The sequence below is a fragment of the Myodes glareolus genome, chromosome 12 (assembly GCF_982192425.1).
Source record: "Myodes glareolus chromosome 12, mMyoGla1.1, whole genome shotgun sequence".
In the NCBI taxonomy this organism is placed as follows: Eukaryota; Metazoa; Chordata; class Mammalia; order Rodentia; family Cricetidae; genus Myodes; species Myodes glareolus.
Window position 1 is genome coordinate 34901321 of NC_142037.1, and position 13045 is coordinate 34914365.

Consider the following 13045-nt stretch of genomic DNA (forward strand, 5'->3'; position numbering starts at 1 on the left):
GTTTTTTCGAGACAGGGTTTCTCCGTAGCTTTGGAGCCTGTCCTGGAACTAGCTCTGTAGACCAGGCTGGCATCTAACTCACAGAGATCTGCCTGCCTCTGCCTCCCGAGTGCTGGGATTAAAGGCATGCACCACCATCACCCGACCATAAATCTTTTTTAAAAAAAGAATAAGAGGCCATGAATTTGAGAAGCGGTGTGGGGACATGAGAAAAGTTGGAGGAGTTGGAGGGAAAACTGTATATAGTACTTATATATCAAATTTACACAAAAATAAACATTAAAAATCAAACTATGGAAAGAATTCAAGCCAGGCCCAAGAGCAAATCTGTGAGGGATTTACTGTAAGTGCTCATTTTTTTTTCTACTTCTCTGTGTGATGGACTGTGTACCCATATGTATCTCACACACACTGCATTGCAGCAGCCACATTTCCAAAATGCCCTTGCAGCCAGGGTTCTAGATGTGCTGGTCCACCGCTAGAGGAACTGGAGAGATCTGGAAAGCAGAGGTGCAGCCAGAGCCATCTTCTGCTGCTTGCTGTTTCCTGCTCCCTGAGAAGGATACATGATGTGGGTTCCTTCTGTATATGTGTTGCTTTTATTGGTTAATGAATAAAGCTGCTTTGGCCTATAGCAAGGCAGGATATAGCCAGGATGGAAGAGATATAGAGAGAGAATAGGTGGAGTTAAAGAGATACCATGTAGCTGCCAGAGCAGAAAGATACTGCCAGAACCTTTCTGGTAAGCCACAGCCTCATGGCAATAAAGAGATTAATATAAATAGGTTAATTTAAGATATAAGAGCTAGGTAGGAATACACCTAAGCTGTTGTCCAAACAGTGTTGTAATTGATATAGTTTTGTGTGATTATTTGGGTCCGGGCGTCCAGGAAACAAACAAGCGGTCTCCCTTTACAGATGCAGACACTTGGGTGTCAGGGAGGATAGCACTACAGTGTCTGACCACCAGACACATGGCTGTTGAACGACTTCAATGGCAAGATTGATGGCAGTTTCCCAAGCCCTTCATGATAGCTTCATATATGACCTTCTGATTCCTCCCCTTCACAGACGTGAGAGTTAGTTGTTCCACTGGCTGTGTGTATCGGAAAGTTATCCTCAGAGACCTACCTTGGAGTCTGCTCTACACATCTCCAACAATACCAGGCATAGCAGTAGAAAGGCCCAGTGGTGGAGGGCTCACTGCTGGACATGGGAATCCAGCAGCCAGCCCTGCTCCCCCACTTCTGGAGGAAGACCTATTGGGCAAGGTCCACATTCCAGCCCTAGAGCCCTGTGTTTTGGACACGCCCATACAGAGGAAGAAGCCCAGGAACCCAGAATCAGATCAGCTGCTGAGTAGATAGATATTCCATCTGCTATCCAGGGTCAGGTCAGGAGATGAAGAGTAATGATTCTGCTGGAGTCTTGCATAATAAAGTTCCTGACTGTTGAAGGCCTGAAGATGTCAGCACGCCTTCTGCCCCAGGCCAACTGAAAGCCAAGCTTAGCTTAGAAAGAGGAAGTTGCTGAGCATGCAGGATGCACAGCCTCTAACTTTGGCTCAGAGATCTATGCCAGCGCTGGTTCCACCATTTACTGACAATGAGGCTCTGGCCTCTGGACTGACCTGCTTCCTCTGTAGGCCACAGCCACAGATACTTAACCACACACCAAGTGAAATACATTGGAAGATTGAGAATGAAAGCATCCACAATGCTGACTAATTTTAACTCAAGTGTATACATTAAGAAGACCACAAACTCCTCTGAACATATACAGTCCCTCACAACTGCACATATCTGCCCCCTGTAATCCCAGAATCCCTTGCTTTTCCAAAGACAGTGCTATTTATAGCCTCTTCACCTGTGACTCATCCTCAGGGCTACGTTTCCCCAAGACACAGACGAAGAAACAGAAACAAAATGAAGAGGTGGGGCAGAACTGCCGTCATTTTCCAGGCTTCCTTGGATGGCAGGTGGTGACAGGGAGAGGATGGAGTTGTGAATCCCAGCAGCAGATTGAGGGGACCTCTTAGCCTACTCCACCTCACGAGAGTCTGCCCCTTCTCCGGTCTCAGCCACTCAAGTCCGCAAGTCACCATGACATGTGACATCGACCAAGCCCAAGTGCTGAGAGGTGATCCAGTTCCACTCTTGGGGATACTTGCCCCATGCGGCATGACCTGAAGACACCAGCTTGGACCAATGTCTCTGCACCACTGTGGGCCTTGCTCTCACTCCACAGCCAAGCCTCTAGCAGGCTAAGAGCCCAGAGTGGCCAAAGGGGAGGGCAAAGCAGTGCTGGTGGCATGGAAGGCAAAGAGGTAAACGCACTATGTCTGAAACAAGCCCTACGTGCACCTCTGTATGGCGGACCATGGACCATCCACTAGTCACCCACTATGTCAGCTGTTCCATAATCCTTTCCCCTCCCAGCCCATTATCACAAACACACCGATGTCTCCTGTATCTCATAAAATCTCTCTTCCCAGCTTCACACGTTAAACTGCTGCCAATTCCCCTCGGCCATCCCAAAGTCCTTGAAAGAGTTACCTCCTCTGCCTCAATCCTTAAGGACACACTTTTCAAAACCCTGCACGGTAATTTTTACCCCCTGCCATTTTCTTGAAGGTTCACTTATGACTTGGATGCCAAGTGAGCCCCTGAGCCCAGCTCCTGTCACTGTCCTGGCAGGAATAGAGGTGTTTTAAAGGGCACTTAGACCTCTGTGCTTCGCTATCAGGCTGTTGAAAGGGTTCCTACGAAATTGGAATCCCCCCAGGAGTCTCACACCAGATGGAGGAGGGGCTGGGGCCCAGGTGCCTAGTTAGGAGCTTACCTTCCAGGAAGAGATGTTACACAGCTATGACAACATGTCAGACCACCTTGCAGAAGAGACCAAACTAGGACCATGATGACATGGAATGGTACCGTCAATAGGACTGCTTAGTTAAGCCCACCTCTTGCTTTCTATTTAAACCTAAAGCTCATGTCAGGACCCTGAGCATAGACTTGGGGAGTGAGGGGGTTACTCCATGGACCTCACTAATCCACACTGGCCACACTGGATAAGTCTTTTTATGCTTTTCACTATTAATTGTGATGACAAATGGCCTATTGAGAAGAGGTGGCCAAGTCTAATTTGTTAGGGCCGCCAGGGCTCCAGCTCTGCCCCCAACAACTCTGGTAACATCCACAGCCTGAACTTCTAGATCCTTCCCCTGAAATTCCTCCCTCGCTTTCCATTCTTTCTTCCCACCCACTCAACCTCTCGTTCCTCTCCAGGTTCTGTCCTCCCTTCTTCCCTCCCTTCCCTGTGGTCCTCTTGTTCATCCCAGTTACCAAGCTCATCTCAGTTTTGCATCCTACCCCGTACTCTATTCTCCATGCCTGGTTCATGTGCTCCCAGACAGCACCAGAATATTCTACCATCCTACAGCTCAGTGTTGATTCGTGTCTTGGGCTGGCTATACCAAAATGCTTCTAGGGGGACAACTTGAGACAATAGAAACTTATTAACTTATGTAGGCTAAAGCCTAAGGTTGAGGGGACAACAGCATCTTATACTCTCTCTGAAAGCTGTCACAGGGGACCTTGCTGTCCCCTTCCAGCTTCTGGAAAATTCCTGCCACCTTGATGTTCTTTGAGGTAAGAAAGCAAGAAAGACAAGGGAACAAGCCACTCCATGACTGCACAGACCTGGGGAACGGAGACCTCTAGTATAAGAAACTAGAGAGCCCGCTCTCCACTTATAGACCGGGCATTGAAAATATTCTTTTTCTGGCCTCCACTCGGTCGTTGCTAGGAGTAGTTTAGGAACTAAAGACTCTCAGGTGATGGAAAACTAGCTCTCATGGTCACATCTCAGGGACGGAGTAGTGATAAGGCAGAAAGGCTTGAATCTGGAAAAATAAGTAATGTTAGTTCTGGAGGCACAATTACTTAGTTTCTGGAAATGTCACGGATAAAAGCACTGTGGCAGTGACTAATACCCCGACTTGGTTTCTATTAACTGGGTAGGAAGGAGGCCATCGCTGGTGCTCTCCCAACTTCTTCCTGTTCCACGGGAGAGGTGTCTTCATCTGGGGCATCTTGGGGCAGTCTTTTATAGTGGACATTTTGAAGGATTCTGTCCACATGCCTTTTGGTGGCATCTTGGACAAAGGAGCCAAGTCTCTGGGACACAAAACGGGTTAGGCAGTTAAGAAGACAAGACCCAAATGTCAATAGGAAGACAATGAAGAGGAGAGGTCCCAGGAAGGGAGTCAGCCATGACAGCCAGTATCCAGGATCGGGCCACTGTCCCCAAGAGTCAGAATGCTGGCCAAGTTCTGATGCTCGTTCTCGGAGTTTCCTTGCTGCATCTCGGACTATTCCAGACTGGTTTACATAGAAGCAGCACTCTTCTTGGAGAAAGAGACAGGTGCCCCCTTTCTCAGCCGTGACGAGGTCCAGCGCCCTACGGTTTTGAAGAACGACACCCGCCAGCGAGTCTATCTGGCTCTGGAGGGTAGTGACAGAGGCGGCGATTTCATCCAGGGTGTCCGAAAGAGCCTTAGAAAGCCGTTGGAAATAAAAAGTTGAGGAGGCCAAGCCAGCTATTCCAGTACCAAGGGCAGAAGAGATGCCCAGGCCTGCAAGGAAGGGGAAGAGGTGAGGGGACCTCTTTGGGCGAGAAGATGAGGCAAGAACTGAAGCAAAAAGGGGAACAGACACCGTTTGGTTATTGGGGAGAAGTTCGATGTCTGGGTATTGGAAGACAAGGGTACAGACCCCGGACCAATTGGCCGGAAGACACATGTAAGTTGATGTTCCACAGAGGAAGAAAACGCCTGAGGAGTTGAGGCAGAAGGAGTATGAGAAAGTGAGGAGATGGGAAAATGTGTTAGAGGTGACACCCCAGTTTTCTTGAATAGTTACCTCATTTTCCCAGACAGAATATTGTCCAGACAGGGCAGCTCCTGTGAGGGGCTGGTAGTGGGAGAGTGGATAGGGGTCTCTGTGTCCCTGGAGTTTGAGCTTGAAGTAGGTAGGGTTCACTGACATAGTAATGGGGTGGGTTAAATTGTCTGATTCAAATAGAGTGAGATTATAGCAGGTGCCAGACAGGGAGAGAGGACAGCGCATCCAGGGAGTGGCTGGGGAGGTATGACAGTGTTTGATGTCGGTTGGGCACGGATAGTAAGAGGGTTCTGGGGAGACTAGGGAGGGAGGTCCCGAAAAGCGGAGCGGATTTTTCCATTTGGCATCTGGTCTTTTCATTGCCTGTCTGAATAGATGGGTAGTGGACAGATCTAGGTTCACGTGACTATTGGAAGGTGATATACGAAGAGTGTAGTTGCAGAGAGAGGCAGAGAGCGTGCCTACAAAATTGGCATAAGCCGGAACCTTGAAGGAGCGGGATATGCAGAGCGGAGCCTGGGACATGAGGAGTGTCTCAGTGAAGAGTGGTCCCCATAAAGGGCGCTGGGCAGACTCAAAGAAGCGGTCCTTGTCAGGATAGATCACAGAGGTGAGTCGGGTGATGATCGGGAATATGCCGGTCGAACTGACGAGCTGAAGGAAAGCAATAGCCCGTCGGTCAGGATTGTGGAAAGAATAGGAGGCAGTCAATGGGTGGAAGAGTTGGAGGCGCCTCTCAATGTCAGTGATTGGATAGGAGCCAGAAAAGGGCTTGACTGAGTACGTGAGGTGAAGCTTCATGGGTGAGTCTGCCCAAGCGGACAAAGGAGCTGGAACCGCTAGAGAGCGCTGGGTACGGGTGGACAAGCAGACCCAGCAGTTGGGAAAAAAGGGAGAGTTGGTATCACGTAGGATATGATGGGTTAGGTTTATGAGGGGCATCCAGCTCTCAGAAGAGGACAAGGAGTAGGGGAAAAGGACGAAACAGAGGACCCAAAGGCAGATCATGGTGCTTTGGGAGTGGCCGGCAGTAGTGTGGGGCGCAGAGGAGTTGGTCCTGTGGATTCTCCAATCCTGAATCTTGTTCGGTCTGGGTGTTTAAAGGTGGATGGTAAGTCCAGGTGGCCCCAGGCCATGCAGGTTATGCGTTGAGAGGTCAGACCTGTGAGAGAAGAGGTGGGGAAGGGTCACCAGAAGGATTAAGAGTTTTAAAGTTAGGATCTGGAGCCCTTTTGAGCTCAGCGTGGTGTAGTCAGCGAGAGATGGCCTCTACCTGAGCTACCGTTGGGGTAGTTACCTGGTGAAGTTCCCGCCCAGAAGTCTCAGGATGGATGTGAATTTAGGAAGGTATCTGTGAGCCAAATGACCGCAGAATGTAACTCGTTAAATGTAAAGCAGTTCATACATCAGAAATGGGAATGAGGTGCTGGAGAGAAGGTAGTAGTGGGCCAGCAGTACTTGAATTCTAAGGGGCCAAGGTTAAGGGGCTTTTCTGGAGAGAAGCTGAAAATGAAGGCAAGCAATAGGTAGATAAGATAGCTGGGAAAGTTGAATTACAAGCATGAGCTAAGTGCAGTTTGAGAAGAACATTGGCATGGTACACCTTTCCTGAGGACTGGGATCTATAGAGAATATGGAGTGTTTGGGCCTAAGGAGGCAGCCAAGTGTTGCGAGACCATAGAAATAAAAACATGGCTCTATTATCAAACGGCAGAGAAGAAGGCAGGCCAAAGCAAGGATTGATTTGAAGGATAAGAGAAACTGTGCGTGTCCTCTTAGACCTAGTGGGGGAAGTTTCTGTCATGGGGAGGGTAGCATGTTGGGTGAAGTCGATCTGCTACTTCTGTTTCAGGAGATGTCCTGGGGGCTTGGTGAAGGAGGGAGGGAGGGAGGGAGAGAGGGAGGGAGAGAGGGAGAGAGAGAGGGAGGGAGGGGTCTATGACAAGGTGGAGAGCAGAGGTAAGTCTTGAGCAAGGTGAGCAGAGGTTGATGTCCCATAGGGGAGTGACAATGTAGGGTGGAAAGGGGGGTCTTTCTTGAACAGAAAAGGGGACAATGGGAGTCTCAAGAATCGTTAAGGGTAGCCTGACATCCCCAACACACACACACACACACACACACACACACACACACACACACGGTAGGTAGGTTGAAAAGGGACAAGGGCTGGAAAGATAAAACTGAACAAAGGAAAGACAGGCTCTGGGTGAGCAGACTCCAGAGGACTGGGAGAACCTGAGGCGGAGACCAGTGGTGTCATCTTCGAGAGCTGCCTCTGGCTATCTGGTCAGAACTGCCTTGGTGGCCAGTGCCCTGGATGCCTGCTACTGCCAGAGGCAGCCAGTCAACCTGAAGGACTTCGTCGAGAGTGGCAGGGGTGATCTGTTGGCCTGTTGAAAGCCCCTCTCTCTGGCCAAATCATAGCATGAGGATTAGAGTATAGTGTGCCTCTTTGAAAGTGATGCAGACGGCAGCCTTTGGTCTCCTGCTAACGTGAAGGCCGGGGAAGAGGAAAGAGTTCTGCTTGCTGTGAGGTGGTGGGATACAGAAGGGGAGGGGGAGGGGTTGCACTTTTTTAGTAGTTTCATCTGTGACATTAAGTCTGAAACTTAATGGGAATCTTTAAAAGAGCTCCTCCCTTGGGGCTGGAGAGATGGCTCAGTGGCTAAGAACACTTGCTGCTCATCCAGAGAACAGAGTTTGGTTCCCAGAACCCATGTCAAGTGCCTCACAACCATCAATAACTCCACCTCTAGGGGAATTTAATGCCTCATGCCTCAAGGGGCATCTGTACTCACATGTATATACACTATACACACACACACACACACACACACACACACACACAGAGTCGTAATTACAAGTTAATAAAGATTAATCCTTAAAAATAAAAGCTCCCACCAGCTTCCTCCCCTCCCCTCTGGAGACACAAGTTCTCCCCAGAGCTGCTCCCTTGCTCGCTGGGCCTGGACTGTGGGCCTAGTCCGGCAGGGGCAGTTCTGGTGCTTTGAGAGCCTGCCTGAGGACAGGCAAGCCCTGTCTCAGCTCAATCACATTCCTGGCCAGCAAGAGAGAGTGAACTTCTAGCAGACTTCCATTGGAGGAGGGAACCCTCATCTGGCGATGGATGGAGTTGGAGGCGGAGAACCACGTTGGAACACTGGACCTAGCTCCCTAGGTCCAAATGAGAGGCAGAAGGAAAGAGAACGTGAGCAAAGAAGGCAAGGGCAGAGGAAACCTTCATCCGACGTTGGATGGCGATACAGATGGAGACCCATATTGGAACACCGAACTGAGCACTCCACGGTCCAAATGAGGAGCAGAAGGATGAAGAAAATAAAAAAAGTAATCAGGACTGCGAGGGATGCGAGCACCCACTGATACAAGGGGACTGATCTAATGAGAGTTCACCAAGGCCTGTTGGACTGGGACTGAACGAGGACGTGATCCATCCAGATTCTCTGAATGTGGCTGGCCCGGAGCCTTTTTGAAAAGCCATTGACAATGACACTGGGACTTGCTTCCTCTGCATATACTGGATTTTGGCGCTCCAGTCTGTTTGGACTCTCACCTTCCCTGGACCTGGAGGGAGGGGGGAGGAACTTGAACTTCCCACAGGGCAGGAAACCCTGACTGCTCTAGGGGATGGAGAGGGAGGAGGAGAGGGAGTGGGGGGAGTGGGAGGGTGTTGGGAGGAGGGGCTGAAATGGAAACTTTTATAATTTAATAAAAAAAAAAGCTCCCACCAGAGAGGTGTTTTCTTGCTTATTTGTGTTGTGTTGTTTTTAGTTGTTTTGGGGAGTTCTTTTGGGGGGGATGCTGCAGGAGTGAGAGAAGGATATGGAGGGACAGGGAGGTGAGTGGGATTAGGGTTCATTATATGAAATTCCCAAAGAATTAATTAAATTTTACATTTATATTTATATTTATAATCAATATATACATACACACACACACACACACACACACACACACACACACACATATGAGAGCTCCCACCAGTGACCCAACTAGAGGTCTCAGCAATGGGAATATTTGACAGGTTGACAGAGGAGCAAAGAGTCAAGGAGATCAATACAAGAGTCAGAGTCCTTTGGAGGACTGAAGGCTTCAGGGACAAGGGTGGCTGGATTAAGAGCTTTGTACCTTTGAAGGGTGACTGAGGGCAGTGGAGAGATAAAAAGAATGTGTTTATTTAATGTGACCGGGAAAGAAAATAGCACTGACTTATGATCCCAAGGAGATGATTGCAGACAGAGACAGTAATGGATAATGAGTTAGAATGTGAGTTGAAGGGCTTGGATCATTAAGACAGTTGTCTCTGAGGGTCTCTAAGCAAAGGGCCAAACCTACGCTCCTGAGTCTTACTTTTCAGGTAGGCTACGACTTGCAGGTGTTTCTCCATAAAATTGACAGAAGAGACCTAAGGCCAAGTTATAAGAGGAGTAGACAAACAGAACCAAAGAAATGCAGAAGTCAGAGCCTCCTTAAGTTAGGAGAAGGTGGGTCGGAGAGGTTGGGAGAGGTCCAGAGGTTCCAAGAGAGTACTACAAGCAGTTTGATAAACTGGTTTGGCTCAGACCCCAAAACTGGAAATCCATATAAGAAAGTTACACAGTAGACTCAGAAAGGAAAGAAGATCCCACTTAGTTTTGTTGTTGTTGTTGTTTTGTTCTGTTTTGTTTTCGGATGGAGGGAGTATGTCCTGGATTATAGCTTTGAAGATTTGAGGTCTGCCACGGGAAGGGGCAGGGGTAGGGTGAAGACAAAGTAGGTAACCTGGGAGAAGACTCTGGGCATTCCTGGTCAGCTAGGAAGTTACGGGAGACGGAGATGTATTGTGGAGACAGGTCATGAGGGGCTGCAGAGGAGAAGGTTGTCTACACGTTGGAGACGAGTGAAGGGGAGGGGGGGAGTTTGAGGCTAGCAGAGCGTAAAGAGGACTTCCAGGCCCAAGAGATGAGGCATTTTGTGGAATCCTTGGGGAAGGGCTGTCAGGGTTAGCTAGGTGGACATTTAGGTGACAGGGTCTGTCCAAGTCACCTCAGAAAGGTCTTGAGGAAGACAGACGGAGAGGAGGAGAAGAGCGGCTGTGAAATCCAGGCCTGAGAACTGACAGGTGGAAGGAGGAATTATGAGATAGGTGGGTGTAAAGACTGAGGAGCACCAGGGGAAGAGACATTTACAATTTGGTTAATCAGGCAAATCTTGGACTAGGCGATAAGAACCATCTGATTCTAGTCTGCCAGAATAGGCTTATTGTGGGGAGAGTTGGTAAGGACTTGGATAATTATAGGTTTACGTTCCTTGAGGCCAGTAGGGACAAGAGGATATTGGGCCTGGCGTACAGCAAAACAAAAATAAAACAAAAACAAAGGGGGCCTACAATTTAATCAGTATGGAGGGTTGAAAGGCAGCAATAGCGTGATAGGGCAGAGTCCCAGACCAGAGGATACCCGGAGAATGAAGAGCCATGAAGGTGTCCTGGGCCCAGTAAGGTCTGATGGCAAAGAAGGAGCAGAGGAGTTGTTTTGGAGCGAACTTGTGATGGGAAAGATAAGAGGCATGGAACTTTTCCAGAATGTCAGGTCCCAGGAGAGTGGTTGGACAGCTGGGAACAGGGAAGGAGATGACCCAAAAGGTTACATAGTCATTTAGGTTTAGTTGAAAAGACTTTCACCCCCATCATAGAGGAAGGGGTCCCCCTGATAAAACGGGATACCTCACTCTTCTATCAGATAAAAAGAAACAACCTTACCAGTTACAGACAGCGTTTCCCTGGATTGAGCGAAGGTGGTGGAGGCGGAAGTCGCACCTCCCCAGGTCCAATCAGTCGGCAGCAGTTGTCGGTTCCAGCAACTGTCAATCAAAACAATCCCAGTTTGGGACTGTGTGATTGGATCTTGGCAGTCGTCTCGCCAGGCACAGTTTGATTTCCAGAGACCTGCTCTCCCCTCAGGGGAGCAGGAGTGAGCAGAGTTATAGGCTGGGGCAGGTTATTGCTCAGTTGCCCCAGGTGGGCTCTCCTGAGAACAAACAGGGGCACTCCCCTGTTGGAGTTACCCTGCAAGAAATCCTGGTGTGAGGCTGCTGCTAGCATGTGGTATTCTGCTTGATCTCCTCTGAGCGTTTAAGTTTCTTCTCTCTTTTATGAAAGACCGTAAAGGCTGTTTTGTAAAGTCTCTTTGAGGGGTATGAGGGGCATTCCTCTAATAGCTGGAGTTTTTTTTCCCAATGCGGGTACTGACGGCGAGATAAAATGAAAGTGGAGATATGATCTTCCATCACAGATGTCAGGAGTCAGACTAGTGTATCTGGTCATGGTTTCAGGTAAGCAGGAGAAAAAGAAAACCGGATTTTCACCAGCTCGTTGAGTAACCTCTTAGATTTTTGTCATAACTGAGTGCCTTAAGGGCAGCCTTTTCCGTGATGCCATCTGGGAACTCATATGCATTGCATGGTGATTCCAGTGGGTGTCTGAAAGTGCCACAGTACCAATCGGGTTATGATTCCCAGCCTGGGCATGAAGAGTGTTGGTGTGTGCATGAACTGCCGTCCAGATATCCTCCCTGCCCTCATAACAAATGTCACATAAGGTCAGGTCAAAGGACCGGGTAAGGGATTGACATTCTTTGGGATAGGCACTGAGTTGGAGACAAAGGAGTTCAAACAAACATGTTTCTGTTGGAAATAGATCGGTGGCGTAAAAGGGACTATGGACCAGCATGAGGCCACCAGCAAAGGCAGCCTCATAGAGCAGAAAAATGGAGTGAGCTGAGTCAGGAGGAGCTGTGACATGAGAACAGGTATGAGGCAGGAGGTCAGGGAGAGATGGTAGAGGGAGGGTAGTTAGCGGGTTAACCTCAGTGCCAGACCTGAGGGGCATGGGTTCCTCGGAGGTCTGGCTGGATGGGGAGGCAGGGGCAGGGTGCTGTCACTAGAGGTGGATCAGCGGCAGGCAAGAAGTCTCATCTTCAGGACAAAAGTCCAATGGAAAAGGCAAATCAAGGGTGGTCATTTGGGAAGAGAGGAATCGGCCTTAGGAAACCAGCAGGAGACCTGGCCAGCTGGACCAGGAGAGGGACCTGGATGGTAGAGCAGAGACCGACCAAGGCTGATAGGGAAACTTGGCCCGTTTTCCACTGGGCTGGAGGAAAATTTCAAGCTTCTTTTGAAGCTGACGGTCAAGCATGTTTTCCTCTGGCCAGCAGTAGCCATTGTCAAGGGGATGCTTTGGCCAGGACAATAGGGCAAGACAACAGGAGACATTTTGACATCACAGAAACTCTCTGTCACAGGGCTGATTCTGTATGAGCAAGAGTGCCCAAGTGACCATGACTGAGGAGAGGAAGAGGAGTGAGCAAGGACGATTTGCTCAACAAGAAGCAGGACAAAAGGAAGGGGCATCCCTGCAGTCCAGTGGCTCTGCTTGGCGAGAGATAAGTCATGACAGAGAGTGACAATACAATCTTGGGAAAACTCTCTCCCCAGCGTTGAGGTCTCTAAGAAACCAGAAAGTCACCTCTCTGCTTACAGGTCAGGGTAGTTACAGGACAGAAAGGGGAACAAGAGAAAGGGACTGTTTAGCCATTGCTAAGGGTCACTAAGGCATAAGGTAAGTGACAGATTAAAAAGTATTGTCAGGGGATGTGTATACATCATGGCAGAAATTGCAGGGGGTCAACATGGTGGGAGAGTCGAGTCGAGTACTCTAAGTTACTTTAATTTTAGAAGTAAAATTTTGGTTTGTGATGTGGGATTTCCCTCTGTATGCTAAGGATATCATTGGTTAATAAAGAAACTGCTTTGAGCCTATAGCAGAGCAGGGCAGAACAGAGGTAGGTGGGGAAAACTAAATTGAATGCTGGGAGAAAGAAGGCGGAGTCAGGAGGATCCATGTAGCTCTGCCAGAGACAGATGCCAGAAGTTTACCTGGTAAACCACAGCCATGTGGCAATACACAGATGAATAGAAATGGGTTAAATTAAGATGTAAGAGTTAGCCAGTAAGAAGTTAGAACTAATGGACCAAGCAGTGATTTAATTAATACAGTTTCTATGTGCTTATTTTGGGGCTGAGCAGCCTGGAACCAACAAGCGGGCTCCTCCATCAGGTTTGGGGAATTGTTGTTTAACCAAAAT

General features: G+C 48.9%; 1 protein-coding gene across 1 annotated transcript; it reads right to left on the minus strand.

Moving 5' to 3' along the window:
* Positions 1–3940: 3940 nt before the first annotated feature.
* On the minus strand, positions 3941–5912 carry LOC146892298 (syncytin-B-like). The gene is given in 2 exon segments (XM_085698159.2): positions 3941–4087; positions 4089–5912. Coding segments are annotated over 2 exon segments (1971 nt in total).
* Between the last annotated feature and the right edge of the window lie 7133 nt (positions 5913–13045).